The 21577-nt window shown below is 38.3% G+C and overlaps 1 protein-coding gene across 3 annotated transcripts; it reads right to left on the reverse strand.

The window, feature by feature from the left end:
* Positions 1-743: 743 nt before the first annotated feature.
* On the reverse strand, positions 744-21506 carry ENKUR (enkurin, TRPC channel interacting protein). 3 transcript variants are annotated; one of them, XM_054060818.1, is made up of 7 exons: positions 21222-21506; positions 17555-17686; positions 14887-15113; positions 12582-12728; positions 9894-10063; positions 3509-3576; positions 744-2501 (listed from the first exon to the last, which is right to left on the reverse strand). In XM_054060818.1, the coding sequence occupies exons 2-6, from the start codon at positions 17631-17633 to the stop codon at positions 3528-3530; spliced, it is 672 nt and encodes a 223-aa protein (XP_053916793.1). In that variant the 5' UTR covers positions 17634-17686; positions 21222-21506; the 3' UTR covers positions 744-2501; positions 3509-3527. The 3 variants fall into 3 exon arrangements, with proteins under 3 accessions (XP_053916793.1, XP_053916791.1, XP_009567632.1); XM_054060816.1 differs by having other exon boundaries at positions 745-2501; positions 17555-17700; XM_009569337.2 differs by lacking the exons at positions 744-2501; positions 3509-3576 and having other exon boundaries at positions 6664-10063; positions 17555-17700.
* Positions 21507-21577: the final 71 nt, after the last annotated feature.

The raw sequence follows: 21577 nt of genomic DNA on the forward strand, positions 1-21577 counted from the left end.
GTTGAGGGAGGTGATTCTCCCCCTCTACTCTGGTGAGACCTCACCTGGAATACTGCATTCAGCTCTGGACCGTCAGCACTGGAAGGACATGGATCTCTCACAGTGAGTCAGGAGGAGGGCCACAGAGATGATCACAGGGCTGGAGCACCTCTGCTATGAGAACCAGCTGTGAGAGTTGGGGTTGTTCAGCCTGGGGAGAGACCTTATAGCAGCCTTCCAGTACTTAGAGGGGAGCTAGATGAAAGCTGGGAAGGGGCTCTTTATCAGGGAGTGCAGGGATAGGGTGAGGGGTAATGGTTTTAAGCTGAAAGAGGGGATAGACTAGATATTAGGGGAAAGACTAGATATTAGGAAGAAATTTTTTACTGTGAGGATGGTGATGCACTAGAACAGGTTTCCCAGAGAAGTCAGGTTGTCCCATCCCTGGAGGTGTTCAAGGCCAGGTTGCATGAGGCTTTGAGCAACCTGGTCTAGTGGAAGGTGTACCCTGCTCATGTAGACAGATTGGTCTAGATGACCTTAAAGGGTCCCTTCCAACCCAAATCATTCTATGATTCTATAAGATTAAGCTGGTATAGTTTAAACTGACATTAAAAGAGGTTTTTGCTTATACCCTAGGAAGAAAAAAGGATGCCTGAAAGCAAAGTTCCAATAGGTCTTTAATCTTGCTTTCCATCCTTGCTGACTTCTGAACCGATGCTCCTTCTTCCCCACTGCTGTGTACGTGCTGGAGCAAGCTATGTCTTCCCAATACCTTCAGCCCACTACCATGTGGCTCACGCTGTTGGTGTGGTAGAAGAAAACTGATTGGGAACCATGCAGCCTTCTGCCATTCTCCTTCCAATTCTGTAAAATTATTATTAATATTTTAACAGCTTCACAGATGAGAATTTTTTTTTCTTCTCTTGAGTTGCTCTGGTTGTTGACTGTCTTTACATTCCTATATAAGAGGTTCAAATTTGGACTTGCTCTGTTTTGTATCTTGCCTTTTGGAGAAAAATGCCAACAGCCTTAGTCCACTGTGGATAAATTTACAGCTTTTCACTTTCTGAAAAATGAAAGTTGCTTATGATTTCTGGTATTTATTTGTGACGTACAATCGATAGAATCCTGCCATTCCTATTAGAAAGTACTAAAGGAAGAAAAAGTTGGTTTGGGGGAGAGCTGGGCATAGTGAAATATCCATAGTGATACCTGAGGGGATCTTACTGACCCAATAGGAAGGCATTTCTATTTGGTATACTACTTTTGCAGAATGTAGTCATTAAGACATGTAGGACCCAAGCTGTAGTCATAACTGATTGATCCAGAGTACACTATGGGCGTGTCTGCACTAGAGTTTGGTGTTTATTGTGGGCTGTTTGTCAGGTGCATCCTGTTAGTGCACTTACATCAGAACTATTGTAAGTTCAATAGGACAATTAATAGATTAGGAATTTGGTGTTAAGAAGGTTTCTATAAATGAATTTCAATTAAAGTCTGGCTGAGTACCAAAACAATTGAAAATTATCTGTGTTAAATGGTTTGTTTCTTATATGAAGCCAGATCTGTTTGCTTTTTGGTGGATTAAGGAACTGCCTTTAGAAGAACTCTAACTATAGGTGACAGTATGTCTGAAAGAACAGAAGACCGGGTTTATAAAGTGACAGAGGCCAACTCCAGAATATGTCTGCTTCAGAAGTAATTCCTGTGTATGAAGACTGAGGTACGCTGGGAAAAAATAACTCCATTTCACAGTCGTTTACAGTGCACTTAATAAAAAGAATGAATTTGATAAACAGCACATGCAGATTTGTACAAACCTACATAAAGAACATAAAAATATTTTTGTAATGGGCAAAATCCCTAAATACTTTTTGCATTTCAATTGCATGTCAACATTTCATACAGCTATTGAGAAAGAAAGTCTAATGTTTAATTTAAACTTTGGGACTAAATGCTATTGCTTTGTACCTACAATCACATTTTGGGATTTGAAGATTATTCTTGTTTGAAGGTGGGCAAGAACCCCTTCCGAAGCCCACATTCGCCCTGAAGCTGATGCAATCTGATTCAGTTACCACAACATTACAGATAAGGCTGTCGTTGCACAAACATCACAGAAGTGGGCTCTATAGTTCTAAAGCTATTTGGATTACAGCTAGAAACTCAGATTGATTTTGCCACTGCTGTATGAGTGCTAGTTTCTTCTACCTTTTGGACTGGTCGGGTTATTATTACAGTTTTCTGTCTTTTTGAGCACATTCTTTATCAAACCACTGCAATACCAATACAAGAGATTGTTCTAACTACACCATAGACAGAAGCTTAACAATCTGGAAAAGATTAACATGAATGAGATACTACAAAATAAATAATTCTGGCATTGTGCTTAAAAACTTAAGCAGGAAATGTTTGTTCTTCCCATCAAGGTTGGATGACTGCATTTTGTCAAATCTTCCTTCTGGTATTCTTCTCTTCCAGTAATTCCACAGTGCTCATTTAAGAAGTGTCATGTCTCACTAATAAAAATAAAGAAAAGCATAGAAATTAAAAACTAGATAAGTTTAGCTGGGGTACAGTTTTATCAGCAGCTATCGTTCCAGTCCACAAAGTTGTTCTTCATGTAATTTTTTTTTTTTTTGGCATAAAATGTAATATTTTTTTTTAGTTTTGTTGCAAGTGAGATAAATTCATGCATCTGTAAACACAGAATTAATAAACCCAGAATTAATGAGGTTCTTTGTGCACGATGGAAATGAAGTTGCTAAGGATTTCGCTACAGAGATATGTGTACATACTGAATGTTTACATTGTTTTTTTATAGTATGAACTAGTGTAGAATGAATGAGCTTACAGTAGATTTTCAAAACCTTTTTTAATTAGAGCCAAAATATGATTATTTAAAACACTGTATTTGGGCAATAACTGAAAAAAGACTGTAAGCTTTCTGAAGAATGTTCCTATTATCTTTGTTTAGCTGTTTGTTTATAAACTAAAAATAGGAGGAAAAGAATAAACACTTACATATACAACCATGGGAAATGATCAAAGGAGGAAAGAACAAAGAAAACAGGATAGGTCATACTAACAAGTACGTCTGGGTAGATCTGGACACATAGCCAACAGCCATAAAGGAGCAGATGGAAGAAGCAACACACAGAGAAACAAAGCAGAGTTACGATTTACATGCAAATCCCTTGTGAATGTATTTATATCTTGGGCCTTTATAGAACAAACTTTATAATTTCAGTTACACGTTTTTCTTCTCTTACCCTCTTACTGATAAAACCCGGACATGTAGTATCCACCCTTTCACAACGGTGATGGAAATAAATACTGAAAATAGAAGGTTAGGGGCAGGGATATATCAAGAAAGCAGTCCAAGAGACACAGTTACCTCTTAGCCTATGCAAGTCCATTATGTATTCTCCTCTCAGGAACTTATACAAACATTTGACAACTCAGTTTAATATGTAAACACCAAAAATAGACAAGAAAAGCATGAAAATCAGGAGGTATGGCTTACCTAGGTAGAAGCTTGCCAATTAAGGGAAGAAGTAAGAGCTCATATTCTGGTTCTGCCTGTTGCTGCAGCTGTAATGTGAACAGCAAAGCTGTAAACAATCTTACCGAGCATAAACCTGCATTTCTTAGTGGTTAAAAGGTAAGTGACATCCCCCCGACTTGTTGCAGTGGAAGACATTTTTTGGTTAAATGGTCACTGGCGAGAATATTAAAACAGAAGTCTTGCATATACAGTACTTAGGGCACGTTGAAAGCAATTCTAAATTGCTTTCATATCCTGTTTTAATGTATTCCAGGATTTTGAGTTCTTTTGCATTACCTGAGGCAGTTCCCCAGTCCACAGAGTGGCTGTCAAAGACCCTGAGTGCAGCAGAATGTATTTGCCAAACAGTGTTACAGACATCTGGGAGAACATGAAGCAGTATTTCAAACCGTTCCTGTACATTCAAGAACCTAGGGAGACTTCAGGAAAAGCTATTCAATGAGGCAGAGGTATGTAGCATCCTGTGATGTACAGCAGAGATGCTATACTTCCCCTTTGTGACTGCTGTGCTACAGCAGGTGATGGAGTGGCACTGGAAGCTGGAATCTAACTTCTGTCCACCTTCAATTTCAGCATGATTTGCACCTCGAGGAATTGGAAAGTTCAGCTTTAAAGCAATTGCAGCATCTAGGATTCACAAGGGAAGCTCAGAGCATTTAGCTATTGCAGCTAACTTGTCCTGAGCCGAAAAGACTGACTTAGGCTTTGAAAATTAACTACAATAACTGTAATATCAAGAAAATGGCTGAAAGATGTTAGTTTGGCTTTAATTTTTTTATGATCTTTAAATCAGTGTTAGGCACTGCTTGACAGAATTCTGGGCTTTGACTTACTTGGTCCATGATAAGCATCTTTAATACAAACTACATTTTTGTTTGTTATTAATCTCACTGTGCCAGACGAGAGCAGCAAGAGCTTCGCTTTGCAATTTCCTGGCTCCTGAAGATATTCTTCCTGCTTTTCAGGTTCATGTTATTAATATAGAGTTTATAGCTGAAATAAACACAAACAAAAATTTCCTCTTGTCCTTTAATACTAGAAAACACTTTATTTCCCTCATAATTTTATGCAAATATTTCCCCTAACCAGCTATTGAGAAGTACTGACATTTGAATGATAAAGCATTGTTTTCAAGAAATGCTGCTCACATCATATCCTATGACAAATTCATCACGCATGGCCATGAAAACTAGTCAGGGAATTGTAAATATATAGTGGGTCACACCCAATGTAATGAATTTAACTGCTAGAGTTTGTTTCCTTTTGAAGGGAGGTTGTTCACTTGGCTTCATACCTCTTCTTTTTTTTTTTCTTAATAAATTACTGCAAATTTGGGAAAATCTGCAAAACAAAATAATTCTGAGTGTTCCAAACAAGTAAATGAATAACAGTTTTATCCCCAAAAATATGTTAGTTGTCTTTGATATAGTTTTGTATGCCTCACAGCTTGCGTAGAACAAACAGTGCAGTAACAAAAGTGTATTGAAATGCAGAATCTGGTCCAGCAAGTTCTTCTGTAGTGTAGGCACGCTAGATGTTCACAGCCACTAACCCCTGAGCTCTGTTGCTGCACAGAATGACCTGCTCCCTAAGGGTGCTGGAATGTTGGATTTAGACCATTTCCTAATTATATTGTTTCTGTAAAAGACCATTCCTCCTCAGCAAACCGCAAAATGTGGTTGTTCCTTGTGCAGCACTTGGCACCACATGATGAACACTACTGAATTTTTCCCTCTGAAGAGAGAATTAATACATTACTTCTGCAGCTTGTGTATGACCCTCAAAACAATATGGGAACAGTTCTAGAATACTTGTCTATCTTTACAGCAGCTCTGGGAATTAGAGGATTGAGTCACCTGAATTTTCCATATGGGGGCTCTCACCTAACAAGAGTAAATTAAACATTAATTTCATTAATTCTGAGTGACCGGTTTGAGACAATAGCTTACAAACTACGATATAACACTGTCTAGGTTCAAAGCATAGCTTCTAGCTTTCGGCACACATACCCTGTATTTAAAACATATGGGCTCAAACTGCTGAAGTCAGGAACCCCAAAAATGAGAAATGCAATATTAATGGCTACCAGTGAAAAAGCCAGGTATTTATCATGCATTTACCATTGCATTTCAAAAGCATTATATGACAAAGACATAAATAAATCATACTGCTCCAGGGAGTAAGTTAAGTGCTTTAAATCTCATTTCTCTTCCTTCAGCTCCTGCCTTCCTGTTCCTGAAACAAATGAGATGAGAGTTCTTGAAAAACAGATCCTTTTAGTAAACAACTTGAATCCGTTCCCTTTATTCCATGGTCTAAATTCATCCCCAGATGATCATATTTATTATTATTATTATAAGCATGTAAAAGCTCTACTTGCAGACAATATTTTTTTTTTACAGTAAGCAAAGAGAGAAAAAGATGATCAACATGACAGATAACTTATAATCTAAGGCTGAGACAAGAAACAACTGGCTACCGTGCTATGGGAGTTCAAAGAAACTCCACAGGTCTACAAGATAAGCCCTACTCTCAGCTCAGCAGCTCAGCTGCTGTTAATTTTTTAATGGGCACTATTGTAAAGAACATTAGAGGAAGGATTTGAAGACAAAGCTATTCCAGTGTCTGCAAGCTTGTGTGAATTTCTCCATGCTGCGGAGTCAATGTGGAGGCAAGCATGGAATAACAACTAACAACACAGGATATACTGTGACTGAATAGAAATTCATCCTCATAGCAGCATCAAGATGACCAGCTGACATGAATGAAGTCTACAATTTGGCTATGCCTGCTGATCTACAACCATTTGTTGGAGGTACAGTCTAGAAGAAAAAACAAGTATGTTTTTTCTAACATGGTGAAATGGAAGTCGCATTAGGACTCTTTAAACAGTAAAGAAAAGAACACAAACAAGAAACGCATCTCATTTTGGATTCCTAACATAATGCTACTGGTTAGCCTGGAGAATGAACTCCATGAATTTACTAACATTTTTATTTACAAAACATTTCATAACAAAGGCTCTGGAACAAGATTGAGACAGAATGAAAAAATACAATCCAGGCATTCAGCAGTCACATATACATCACTACCTCAGATGCCCATGGGGAGAAATGGCCAGTCCTCCGTGGCCTGGTCAGGCTCCATACGCCTCTAGTTACTGGGGTGGACGATCCCCACCAGCTGCAGGGCTCAGCAGCTGGCTTCTGTGACTATGGGAAATGTCAGGCAACCTTAATAATAGATTCTGCTACCTATCTGTCCTCTAATTATATGATTTATATGATTAACATTACAAGCATCATAAAGCCAAGGATGAGAGCATTGACTAGGACTAGCATTTATCTAGGACTTCCATTAATCTGCATATATGTGAAATTTTCTTATCTGAAAGATGCCTGCCTTCATTACGGCGGAAATCATTAGATATGATGTTTTCCCTGAAAGGTAAGCCAGTGAAAGGACTTGATTGTAGCTTTGTGGCAGATCAATCACAGCAGCAGCCTATGATGCCAGTTTTTCATGAAAATATCAAGGGGGCAGAACATGCACCTAAGAATAAAACTCACCTACAGAGACCTAAGGAAAATAAAATCAATGAGCAATTTCTCCTGTGTTATTTCTCCCAGAGAATTTTGCCGTTACTGTTTCATGAGGGGAATGAGGTTACCCCTCTGCAAGGAAGAGTTTGAGGAACTCTTGCACACAGAGCCCAAGAAACCACCATGCTTTGAGACCAGCCACATGGAGCCCTATGCCCCTGACAGATCTGATGCTCGCTCGAGGCAGCTCTATCGGAGCCATACAATCAGGAACTCCCTGTGTTTGTGACGATGCCATATCTGATCCCTTCCTTCCTGGATATAAATAGTATCATTATGAAAAACAGCCAGTGAGATATTTATCATAATTTCATGTTGCTATTTTTAAAAATAGACACACAGTTTGGTCATGCACAACTTCCAACAGGAAATATCTTCAGTTTGTGGCAACATAACTCTTGCTGATGGATAGAGCATTCAGACCCCACTTAGCAAGTGTTTTGTGATGGTTATCCAATTTAATATGGACCTTTACAAAGCACCAGTGTGATAAAATAATTTTGAGGTACTAGAAGCATATTGATGACTTTTCTTTCTCATTATTTCATTGATTGGCAGTAATTGACGAGTGAATTTAGAGAACATTTCAACTGGTAAATATTTTAGCCTTTGTACAGACTTGTTTCTGTTAATATTATATCTTATGAAGGAAAAATTCTGTTGACTTTTTGCTTTAGCTATACTGATGGTACATAGTAGTTGATTCATGAACATTACACTTCCAATACTGGTATTTCCTGAACATAGAAATACAGACTGACATTCTTTGGATTCGGTAAATTTATTTTGTCAAACTTCCCAGAGACAGAGGGTAAGAGCGATCTCCTTCTATGTGTACTTCCAGCGGTTTTCATGATAATGTATTTTTTCCATAATCAGAACTGTTGGTAGGTCACATGGAGTACACATCAAAATAGATGGCAGAAGTTATAAGCTCCTTCCCCATCGGGCGATGGAAGCTATTTGCATGTATCAAGAGAGGAACTTCCCGTGTGGCAACAGAGCTACCTGCAAAGCACTATATGAGGTTTAAGCAAAACCAACCCCACAGCACTTTTGAAAGATACAAGTGACAGCCGACTCAGCTAAAGAAGTGCATGAGCTTTAGTTTTCCCTCTCCTGCTAAGCAGGAATGCTTTTCCACCCCTTTGTTTACTTCCTTACTTCCCAATAATATCCTGGCATCCTTCTCACAGTTTCAAAAACAAGTCATTATTACTGGTTAATGATTCATGTTTCCAAATGTGGGCCCTTTGCTTGTCCCAAATTATGGGACAGGCCATCCCCTAATTTGCATTTGCATAAAGTTAGCACTGATGATAAATGAAAGAAGTAAATCCAGATCCTCAACCTAACTCAGCCAAATGATGTACAGGTAACTAAAAGCTGAGAGCAAGACAGTGGGAATGCACACCATTCTGGAGTAAAATCTAGTTTGACCATGTTTGATTGTACTGCATTTCTTAAAAAAGGCATCTTGTACTTCTCTAGGAGATAATGTGACTTGTTATTAAGTGCATATGATTTGTGTGGCTTTGTTAAAATAAACAGCCCAAATCATTCTTTTGAGTAAACAGTAAATGAAATAATTACTGTTTTACAAAACCACAGCTTTCTTCCAGCTTATATCTTTAAAAAATAAACATGATTTCTTAACGATAAGTTACAAAGAACAAAATACACATTCCTGCTCACCCACACTTTCCTAGTGTATGTCATAGATAAGAACTGTAGCCCAAATCACCATGAAGTTTTCAAAGCCATTCCCAGACAAATTTATGAAAGGAACTTAATGCATGGGGAAATTTAGCTTTTGATAGTTCATTTGAAATTTTTTACTTCATCCTCTGCTGATGTCAGATACTATGGATGTCACAACAGCTGCTGGTGGTAATGACTGATACCACACATAAACCCCCTTTGTTCTGAAGCAAAGGTTAAGCGGTAGGAAAGAAAAACAATTTTCATTTTATACAAAATATGCAATATAGTGTGCTGCTATGATTTCTGCCTAGGTCTTGACTCACATTCTAGTATATAGCTTTCATTCTAACATTACACATATAATAGAAAACAAAACTTGTCTTTCTACTTCAGTTGTAGTTTTACTATAGTATTACAGAATTGTTTATACATAAACACAAACAGCAAGCTACATGTGGTATTTATATTGTGTGAAGTCTATATTATTACGGGCTTCCACTATAAAAATCGGGTTCGGTAAAAAAAAATGAGAACACAAAAAATTATGCAGAACCCAAGCTGTTTAGAAATACAGTCATTTAAGCTTTTAAGCAAACTGTAACAGCTCCTTAATAACTAGTCCAGAAGCCATCCCACCCTGAAGTTATATTTACCAAGCTGTCTTCAGCCAATTATTTCACTTTGTTTTGGCTACGCAAGGAAAGAAGTGCTCCAAACACATGCAAGAGTATTTTTTATGCTTTTTGTACTATGTTTATAGTAATCTTAGTAGTTAATAAAAATTACAAAGAATAATAAATTCATCAGTTTATACTCAAAATTTAATTAAGAATTTTATTTCAAAACATTTAGTGAATTACACAGATGAGAGCTATATATAACAACTTTTCTAAGAAGCTGCATTCTTATATTAGTTGAGTATTTCCTTCTGAATAGTTGACAGCATCAGTTTCTTCTGAGAATTTAGGGGCATGGAGATGTAGGGACAGGGAAAGAAAAAAGGAGGAAAGAGCCCATATCTGAAAATCAGTCCTTACTCATTTGCAATGTAGATAACTTTGTGCTTCTCAATTACTTCTATGTCATGCTCCAGTTGTCTCATCTGTGATTCCAGCTTTTCTTTATAGAGCCTCTTGAGTATGGTGTCTATTTCTACTGGAAGACACTGAAATTCACGATACAATTCTTCCCAGTTCTTTTTCAGCCCCTAGTGCCATTACATGAAAAGGAAATATATCAGAAGACTTTATTTCATTAAGAATAATATGTATATAAATTACTTGGGGGGGTTGGTTAATATGGTATGTGATAAGGGCCACCTCAACGTTAAAATAACAGGTAAATACATGGATAATATTTATTCACATTAATTAAATGCTTAAAAGTCAAAGTAGTTGCAACAGAAATAATTTTGGCTGATTCTGATCCAATAAAAGGTACGGTCTTTTAAAACTCTGTGCCTTGGCGAGAAAAAATGCAGTCTTTAGGAGGCCACAAACCAATCACTAAACTTGCCAATGAAGGATGAGCTACAAAAATCCTAAACTGACAAAAACTATGCCACTTGTCCACCATATGACTTGATCTAACAGAAAAAACCAGAAAATATTAAGCATCTCAGTGTTGTCCATGAGGGTTATTCCAACAATCCTCATAGACAAATATCTACATAAATTTAAAAAACCTATCTCTATATGTGAAACTAAGAGCAACAAGTCTATTTATTTTCTGTCTTGCAATGCTACTTGTCTTTGCAATCCAAAGCTGTACAGTACTTAAATGAAGCTCCTGGTCTACCGGGCATAAGATATAGTTTACATGATTATGAAAACACAGTATTTCCAAAACTTTCATAGCAGAGTTATTAATATCTTCTTTTAAATAATTATTTTGTGTGTGTGTGTACATTAGTAAAAGCTGGTTTGGAAATCATTGAAAACAGTGAGTTTAGGGCATGCAGTCATCACAGTTTATTCTGTCCCTACAGAGTGGACAGATCAAAAGCAAATCATGGCTCCCTGTGTAAAAATCTCACTCACAGCTCCTCCAACAGCAATGTAAAACACTGATCAGTATTGCTATGGGCTAGATCACAAACTGAGTGTCTAAGCCTATATAAGGAATTCTAATATATGCTGGGTCAGTGAGAAATATGTACTGCATTTATCAACATACTCTTTATTCTTAGAAAATCCCAACCAAAGTAAGCATAATGGAGAGAGAGTTCAAAGAATGTTGGCACAAATTATTTCTCTTTATTATTCTAAGTTCATGAGGCTTGATTTTGTTCTCAGACTTCCATTGCCACGTATTCTTTCAAATCAGATAGGGCACATGTGTTCACTAGCAATGTCAATTATTTTAAGAGACAGGAATTCCCATATGTCTACAGCTGAGCACTGGGTAGAAGCCACATACCCCTGGGGACACTAATTCCTCCTCACAATATAACTGTATAAGTCATCTGGCCCATGAAAGAGCAAACTTTTTGAGAAATTTGAAAGAAAATGCTGAGTTAATACAAACAATCTAAAAACTTCTCAATTAAAAATACTTCAGTGCATTCTTGTATTTTAAAAATACAGAGTATAATTTTCATCAAACTAAATGCAGAACTGTGAGCAGCTGAACTCACATGCCTTTTTGCACATTTTGCTGCATAGTTAACTTGCTGGATCATCAGCTTGTCCCATGCCTTTCCCACCATAAAAATATATTAATCTTCACTCTAGGTGTTATGTTCTTTATTTATTACTGTCAATGAATACCTTCACCTCTCTCCTATAGTCCTTCCTTGCTTTTACGGCTTGCTGCATAAGGAAGAGACACCATTGTGCTAGCTATTTTGGATTTTGCCGATTAACCAGTTAGTCTTTGCAAGTGAGTTAGACACTGTGTTTTCGCTTTAGATATTCTGCTGGCTTTTTTTGTGGCAATTTAGCATTTTGTGTTTGTGCATCCTTCTGCTAATTTGTTTCAGGTGTCTGCTAAGATCAAATTATTAAGAGACAAACTGATAAATAGATATCACAGTCATGTAAGCCTCATTTTCATAGGAAATGTGCCTAAACTGTCATCATGTGAAATTCCAGTTGAAGGATGAAATATACTTTTAAAATGTTTCTTCTTCGCTCTACTTCTTTTATGTTATTATTTATCTTTTTTGTATTTTGTGCAGTACAAACTATGTGAAAGACAGTATCCAAACCAGCTTGACAAAATACACTTTTTTCAGTCATAGTTCTATCAATATGTTTCAATTTAGTTATGTTTTCTGGTTTTGCTACATTTTAAAGCATGATCTTATGCTTTAGTCAGTGAGGCCATAATGTGAAGACAGAAACTGCCAATACATGTGACGACGTTATGCATCAGGAAAATAAAAAAGGCAATTTGTATTTTTCCACGATTCACAAGTGGAGTCAGAACTGTTGCTAAATCCATATAGCTGATTTTCTGCACTCCTCTTAAGTTTCACTAAAATTCCAAGTCATTTAGACAAATAGGAATCTAACAATTGAAGTACTACCGGACTAGAACTGTAGCTAAAGCAGCTCCCTTCAGTTCAGTTTACATCCGTTCTACAGCTCCATCTAGTGAAAAAGCAGCTAACTCATTTGCCTCCCTTGAAAGAATCTAGTATACTTATTATTATTTATATGGACTTACATTACCTTATTAATCTTTCATACACATTACTAATTATACTAAATAAAAATATGCACCTGCAGAAGACTTGTCCTTTCTTCGTCAGATAGCTGTTTCATGGCTACTTTCTGGAGATGCTCCAAGATACTGGCCTCATATTCTTTCTGAGCTCTTTTCTTCTCTTCATTTCTCTGTGTCACATATTTTGGTGTAACACCATAATCCTATGGGTAGGAGAAGAAGTATCTTATATGTGCTTTTAAGAAGGAAACTGAGACATACCTGTCATCCACAGCCTATTACATTTGCAAACACAGGTTGATGTGTAATATTGTGCCATCAAGCAATAAAATCTTAAAACACTATGTTCTTAGAAGTATCAAACATGATTATCTTTGTAGCCTGAACAAAACATATAAGCAATTCTCTTCAACTTCTTTTTGCAACTTGGTAAGATAACAGAACCCAGAAACCAAAACGTCTGTTTATAAGAACTGATGGTTGAGTGAGGCATTTGAAACCTGTTAGTGACAGCAAGCTATTTTACATTTTTATGTGGTGTCATAGTCTATGTTCTGAAATACATTCCTTAGATACTTTCTTTGAAAGGTCTTCCTGTATCCTGATTTTTGCCGATCATTGCATGCCACAGAAGAGAATGAATAGTGTTAACACATACAAAGGACTAGTTAGGAATGATAAACTATCCCATACAGTATGTGGCAGAATTGTGTTTCTGAGGGGAAACGTAATTTCTGAATATTCCAGATGCACTTGGGGGAACACAGCTATTTTGCCTTATACTTTGTAAAATGAAGCTTATCTAGCCCTGCTGGAAGGTACCAGAGTCTACCTGCTTTCTACTAAATGCTAAATTATTCATAGATCTTTTAGTATTTGTAGCACTATGACTAGAGTCGTTTATATACAAGGTCTGACGCAAAAATACCTAGACTAACCCTATAGCCTGGGAATCAAGAGTGGGAGGGGAAGACACAAAGACATGGTTATAGATCATGTTCTAACCTGTAAAGCAAGACAAGGCTCAACTCAATCACTTCACTCAGTATGAGTGGACACGTGTTCAAGTATAGACGTTTTCTTACCCTTGGTTGCAAAATGTTGCTGTGTATCAGCCCATAACACTTTGCCTGTGAAGGGGTTTTTAGCTGATAACATCACTGTACTTGAGCACCCACCCTATTTACCAGACCTGACTCTCCAAAAATCAAGTTGATGCTTAAAGGAACCCATTTTTCCTTTGGTAGAAGATGTGAAGGCAAACAACGGAGATCCTCAAAACCTTTTCAGTAAATGCTCTGTGGAATTGCTTTGAACATTGGCACCATTGTATGCACCTGTATATCAACTCAGATGGGAAATATGTTTAAGCTGATTGTAGTTGATTTTCTTAATTTGTTAAATAAAAAGAGCTATAAGCACAGTCTCTGGGTTTTTTGTATCTGATCTCGTGTATGTTCAGCCATGCAAAGGCACTGTAAAGGCTGCAGGTTAACTTTTTTGCATCCTGTTGGCCGCCTTTGCTGCTGTGGCACACTGTTCACTCATGTTGAGCCTGCTGTCCACCAAGACCCTCCAGCCAGGTGGAATCCAGTCTGAGCTGCACACCGGGGTTACGTATTCCCAGGTGCAAGATCTTACACTGATCTCCACTGAACATCATAAGGTTCCTGCTAGCCCACTCTTCCAGCCTGTCCAGGTCTTCCTGAAGGGTAGCTCTTCCCTCTGGAATGTCAATCTCCCCACTGCAAACTTCATCAGTGTGCTCTTGATCCCAACATCCAGGTAGCTTATAAAGATACTAAACAGTGTCGGGCCCAATATCGATCCCTGGGGGTCCCTACTTGTGACTGGTTGCCAGTTTGAGAAAGAAGTATTTACCTCCATCCTTCGAGTATGGCCTGTCAGCCAGTTCCTCACTCACCACACTGAGCACTTGTCTAGGCTGCAGTGCATCAGTTTCTCTAGGAGAAGGCTGTGAGGAACTGTGTTAAAAGTCTTGGAGAAGTCCAGGTAGACAAAGTCCACTGCTTGCCCCATCTATTTTCAGCATTCGTTCATCACAGAGCTTCACTTGCCTCCCCATTAAATACTCTCTGGGTTCCCAACGCAACACGTAGGCTGTTGATTTAGCAGCATCATTCTACCAGTTTTTTGCTGACAGCATAAGTAAGAAAATATAGAGCAAAGGCAAGACACAACTCTAGCGCATGATTTCTCCTGGATGAATTTCAAAGGCATACCACAAACAGCAGTGATAGCCAAACAAAAAGAAACATGAACATTTCATGAGAGAATGCAATAAAGAACCTAAAATAGGCATTGCTACTGGTATTTCTACTATAATTTAATAAGACTTACCTTTTTTTTAATATATTTGGGAACAAGTCCTGAAGTTTCAAGCAGATATTTATCTCCCTGTCTTCTATCAACATAAATAGGTTGAGGCTTTTTAGGCAATGCCGTCACAGCAGCAACTACGTTTGCGTTTATAAAATTCTTTCTATTCTGAATTTCTGTAACTGGGTGATACGTCCTCTGTGGCACTGATAATGCAGGCAATTTCTTACTATCCTGTTCTTTCTTTCCTGCGAATTGAACATGTAAACATTCTTAGCAAAAACCATGAAGAGCTTTGCAGTTCAAAGTTATTGCATTTTTCAAAAGAGAAAAATTATGTACAAAATTACATAAAACCAGAAACCAACTGTATCTACAATGAAAGAATTGACTGGGAATGTACTGTGATGAAAACAAGTATGCTTGCTTCGTGAAACAGAAGTTTTATAACGTAGGAAATATTATATTGTTTTAGATGGGTCTTTCTTATAATATGCTGTTCATTTCCTCTTAACTGCAGCAACATGAGACTTTTTTTCAAATGTAATTAAAATTACTTTTACTAGAGATGCTTCTTGTCCACGTTCTTAGGCATTAATGGCCCTGACCAGCTTTCCCTGGGGCATCTAACCCACACCCTTGGGCTCAGGAATCCTATTTCAGCTCAGCCCTGTCTGTCAGTTCCTGGCTGAGCTCTCTCAGCTATACCTGCCCCTACTCCTGTTCCTGAAAAGCTGTGTTGAACCAGCAGATGAACCTGGTCCATTACCCCATCCTGCCTGTTGCTCACTAGACTATTGATAGGACACGTTTTCATCACTACTCCACTCTGCTTGCCTGCCTCCAGTGTGGTGCGACTGCAGCCCTATTGGGTAGGGTTACTGCCTGGCCTGCATTGTGGTTGACCTCAATATTTGGCTCACCTCCCCTTAGGGAAAAGGCTGGCTCTTGCTTCTCCCTAACACTTGTAAACAACTTCTCACGATCCTTTCTGTATTCTTTGGAGAAACTATTCCTTTTTAGTGTAATCTTTTCTCCAAGGCACCAACAGAAAGTCTGTACTCACTTCAGGTGAGTGATGAAAGACCCACCCTACTTCCCACTAGATATAACTAACAGTCATTATCAGAGATAATGATTTGATTCAGGTTGTCTGAGTTCACGTCTTCTTTGGCAGAAAATAAGTGTAGTGTCACAAGTGATAGAGCTCATTCCTACAACAGCTGATTTCCAGATACTGACCCCACAAACCAGTGCATTCCTATGTTTTGTTTTTACAACCCAATAGCTTTCCATAACTTAGTATTGTAGGACACACAGACTTAAATCTGCTTCTCTTAGGATGTCTTTTTGGAAACAAGCTCCCTGAAGCCTCTCAGTGAGCACTGGCTCACTCTTATCTACAGTACACTGATGCCTATTTGCTGTTTTGGGAGCCTTCACTTCTTCTGGAGCCGGCAAGCGAGTTTGGCTAAAATGAACACCGGAGTCCATAGAATCATAGCATCTTAGAATGACAGAATCACAGAATAATTTGGGTTGGAAGGGACCTTAAAGATCATCTAGTTCCAACGCCCCTGCCATGGGCAGGTGCACCTCCCACCAGATCAGGTTGCCCAAGGCCCCATCTGACCTGGCCTTGAACACCTCCAGGGAAGAGGCATCCACAGCTTCCCTGGCCTGCCTGTGCCAGTGTCTCATCACTATCATGGTGAAGAAATTCTTCCTTATGTCTAGACTAAATCTGCCCCTCTCCAGTCCACTAATACAACAAGATTCATCTGAAGCTTAGGAAACACAGTTTTTTTAAGGAAACGGTGAGTAATCAGACTCTAAAAGAATTAAACTCTCCTAGACCTCACTGAAAAAGATTCAATCTTTCTGTTCTGTCCTCGTTGTCTATTTTGTAACTAGTTGGATCAAACCCAGCTCTGGAAGCAGCACAGATACCACAAACACAATGCCATAGTCACATTTAGACAACTGATAACTGGATAAATTCCAAGTGATGGAAGTGCCATGCTCTAAAGGAGGTGATTAAGCAGTATGACTTCACTGAGCTAGGTCTGAAATTCCATCCAACAAAGGTATAAAAACTTTCTGAGTTAATGATACAGTTCCTTTCCTTCCCAAGATCTGTTAGGATCTAATCAAGGCAATGAAATTACTAGTCTAGATTGCAGCTATGATGTGTCATAATAATTTTGAATATCCTGCTGATATTTCACTTTGGAATTATATAGTTTAGATTTGTACATCATTCTTTTCTGCAACTGATCATTAATATTAAAGTAAATACTATGGATTTTTAGAACCTGAAGGTAATACATACCATCAACACATCTCCAACACTTGTATAGGTGCAGCCAGAAGACATATAATTTTTCTTTATATTTCAGCTGGTTTTGCAGCACGTGACAGTAAACACTTATTGTATTTTCTAGTGACATATATAACCTCCTTGCTGCTTGTTTTGGTATTTTAGACAATAAATAAGAAACATTTTTGTAAAATAGAGAAATAATTTTGGTACCATAGATACTATAAAAGGAACAATGGAAGCTGCCCCAGCACAGAAGAAGGATTTAAATTTTTTTTTAAAAAAAATTATTTTCCATAATTGTTACTTTCAACAATAATATTGAATTTTAAAATTAAAAAATACATTACATTTCATGCCTACACTTACTTTCTGGCAGCTTGGGTTCCTTTGAATGTTTCTTCAGAAAATTTTTTTGAGACGGCACTGCAACTTTTGCTGGTCCCATAGTTTTCCACTGAGCTTTATTCTTCTCTGTGTCATGTTTCACTGGTTGTCTAGCTGCGGATATATTCCTTAGATGTTAAAAAAAAAAAACAACAAAAACCACCAAAGAGACATAAAGAAGTTAAAGATCAGAAAGTTATTAAAAATACTTCTTCAAAGCATATACATTTTTGCCGTAATTCATGCCAAGAGCCTAAGCTGTTTTGTTTCATACTCTCTCCCAAATAAAGGCCCTCATTCATACAACCTCCATACTAAGGCTAAGCACAGCACTGCACTGACAAGTGGTTTTTCTGATTCTGAAGTTAGCTTGCTTCTTCATTTTTCTCTTGTGTCTCCAAGATCAGTATTGTCACACTTTGGCAAGTGCACTGATCCTGTAATTACTGAACACAGACATTTTGAAACTCAACAAAAGCTAAGTTTTGGAAATAAACTGCTTTGAGTATTGATTGTATGAATTGCTTATTTTTATGAGGCTATGCATTACTCATTTTGGTCTTTATTGTTGTAATTAACTCCATTTTGGAAAGTTTTTTTAATGTGACTGTTTTGTTCAAAAATACATTCAAAATATGTAGCTACTGTGCATCTACAGGGAAACGGTAATCATGAACCTACTTTGCTAGATTTTCTATATTTGAAAGTTTGTCTTATGAGGAAGATACAAATACCAAAGTATCTCAGCTGTTTCAGAAGCGGCAGTTGCAGTACATTTTCAGGCCTTATACAGAAAATAAGACATCTAAGGACAAGCTCTCAGTTGGCCTCAGAAAATATGAGGTCTGTATTGATAATGAGAACATTAACTGTTTCATTCTATTGGATGAAACATATTTTAGAGGTATGTAAAACCTCATGCTTCAGAAAACACATCAAATAAAATTGAGAGCTGGACAGAATGCCCTTGATCATAAGTTTATCTTATTATTGTCCACTGTATCATTGTCTCATCTTCCTGTCGAACCATCAGTTACAGACTATTGTAAGAGATTAGATGAGATGGATGAATGCTCCAAAACAGCACAGCAAACTGTGTATTTCTTCTATTACGCAGATCTGAATGATGATCCTTAACTATTATAAAGAGTGATGGCTTTGGCATTAACTGAAATGGCTAATGCAAAAATCAGTAAGAGCTCAGACATGAAAAGCTGTGTGCACACGGCATGCACACACTTCTGTTATGTGTAATGTTGCACATGGCACTATAATTTCTGCTTTAATCAAAAGTATGCTAACATATTCTCCCAAGGAAGCCAAATGCTGATCATTAGCAGCATCTTGCTTCTACCTGAAGGACTGAGCTGTCACATATTTTCCTGAGACAGCAGAACTCACTGCTCCTGAAGCTAAAGCTCCCTCACTGTACCCTTTAAAATCTGCCCATCTTTAGGAAACATGTCATATTAACTTATGGCAGACAAAAGCTGATGAATGGTTGTGCTCTTCTTTCACAGGAAAAACGTGTGTTTATGAAAAGACTATACCACAATTTCAGGTAAGGAAAAAAAGAACAAAAAAGATTACATAAAGAAACTTATTTTATGGGAACACTGAAATAATATGAAAGAAATTATGTAATGCTGGGCCAGTGAATGGGAATCACAGCAGCAATATCAATAAAAGCCTTTGTATGTGAGCTGCAAATGTCCAATATGTGAATTTTTTCTTGATCACAACATTAGAACATATAAGAGGACTTAATTAAACTTATGGAGTTATTTTGTCTTCTGGAGATTTGATCTCCAAAATCAGAAGGTGGATTAGGTACATAAGATTATACATGACTCCAGAAATATTCTAAAGATAGTGAATGAGGTTTTATTTGGAATTTTTTTCCTGTTAAATTCATCATGAACAGCCATTGACATAGACACAAACCCACCAAATTCATACACTATTGTGTTCCTCACCATTTGCTAGGAATGGCATTGTAGCCATACAGGTAGTAACTTCATGAGGAGTTTGACCTAGTAGAGTTCAGACAGTCTTGAATGAGAAAGTGAATGAGAAGGTATTGACCTTATTCCATATTGGCATAAGGTAAAGACATCTTTTATACAGAGTTATAGGCATTTCTTTGGACAAAGAGATGTGGCAGTTGTAACTTTTCAGTGACTTCTCAGGCCAAGAAAATGGCTAAATGCTAAATGCTGACACATGATTTTAATAGGGTTGAAGAGGAGTGCAAGGAAGAAAACATGGCTATAGGGTACTTATGGAACCTTCATCCATTCATCATATAGCAAGGGGAAAGAAGACAATGTATTTGTAAAAAGAAAGTTACTATTCCTTAGATGTCATCTTGGGATATCAAAGTCGGGGAAAATGAGGATGCTTGCTGTGGTTTCATGTGTAGTACCTGGTCAGTTGAGAGTGAAATACATATGATTTAATTTGAAAAAAAAGACCCTAGATTTTGTACGCATTAGTCAAAACTGGTCAGATAATGCTATTAATGAGGTTCTGGAACTGTTGTTACCAGCTGGATATTTGGCACAATATGGACCAAAGCAGGAAGGGTGGGGGGGCAACAGAAGTCAACCAGATCAGAAAGGGATTTAGTCAGATTGCATCCAACCCAAGGAATCCCTTACCTCAATTGAACCTGATGGTCATGCAATATCCAAATTTCTGAACGGTATTAAGAAAGGAATGGATTTAGTGTGCTGTATGCCTTGCTATACTGTCATTTCATTGTCCCCTGCCTGCTAAAAGTAGCTTCATTCACATTAGAAATAAAAAATGTATCATCTGTTTTTACATGGAAGAGGTTCAGAAGTAGGAATCTCATGAGCCTGAACCCTTTTACCCGAAAAGGGATAACTGTTCTAATGAGTGTCACTAATATTTCTAATTTTAAAGCTGAGTTATGACCTACATTAGCCTTTCACTGAAAATGCATACTGTAACAGCTTTCTTTCATATAAAGTAATATGGACTTGAAAAAACAACATATGCTTGTGTAAATATCAAATAAGAATTTTATAAAGACTCTCAAAGGTGTTACAAAGGGGGGGGCAAGGGGCCTTTTAAAAATGTTAAGGTAAGTCGTGAGAAAGAGAAGCAAAATAAACTATGTCACAAAGCACAGCTGACACGTGAAAAGAAGTGTAGCACTGAGAAAAAATTTTACCACCCCCAACTTATCGGCTGCTCAATGAAAATTTGTTTTAAGTGCAAATAACAAAGCTGTCATGCAATTCCTCTGTGTGGAAACAGAATCACAGAATCATAGAATAGCTTGGGTTGGAAAGGACCTTAAAGATCATCTAGTTCCAACCTGGCCTTGAACACCTCCAGGGATGGGGCAGCCACAACTTCCCTGGGCAGCCTGTGCCAGTGCCGCACCACTCTTAAGGTGAAGAGATGCTTTGTAAATTCTTTGTCAATGAACAACATGGCTTTGAAGATACCAAACTGCACCATCTCGTGGAGAAGGCTGTAGACCCTCCGATGTTAGATTCATTATGAGGAGCAGGAACTACACAAAACTTGGACTTTTTAATATCTGTTATCCGCTAGATGTATTGCCTTGCCAGAACCAGCCACCGTGTCTGCGGGTGGCCCTGTCACACCCACGTACCTGAGCGGTCTGACAGGCTTCTCTAGCTTGGGCAGGAGGTTACAGATGTTCTCCTGGGCATAATGCGCCGTCATCCCTTGGCCAAGGGGAAGCGCCTTCCTCGCCGAGGGGCCCTGGGCACACACCGAGAAGCACCCTCGCTCGCTCTGGTCCCGCTTCAGGATGCGTCTCCCTCCCGGCAGCCGCGGTCCAGGCCGCCGCGCTGTTATCCCCGCTGTTGCTAGGGAAACGCGTTGCTAGGCAACAGTGCCCCAGGGACGGGACCCGCGCTACTGCTGCCGCCGGGCGCATGCGCGCGGTGCAGCCGGGCGGGGCCGAGCCCGGGGCTGCGGGCGGGGCCGCGGGCGGGGCCGCGA

Source organism: Cuculus canorus, chromosome 2 (assembly GCF_017976375.1).
Source record: "Cuculus canorus isolate bCucCan1 chromosome 2, bCucCan1.pri, whole genome shotgun sequence".
Classification (NCBI taxonomy): domain Eukaryota; kingdom Metazoa; phylum Chordata; class Aves; order Cuculiformes; family Cuculidae; genus Cuculus; species Cuculus canorus.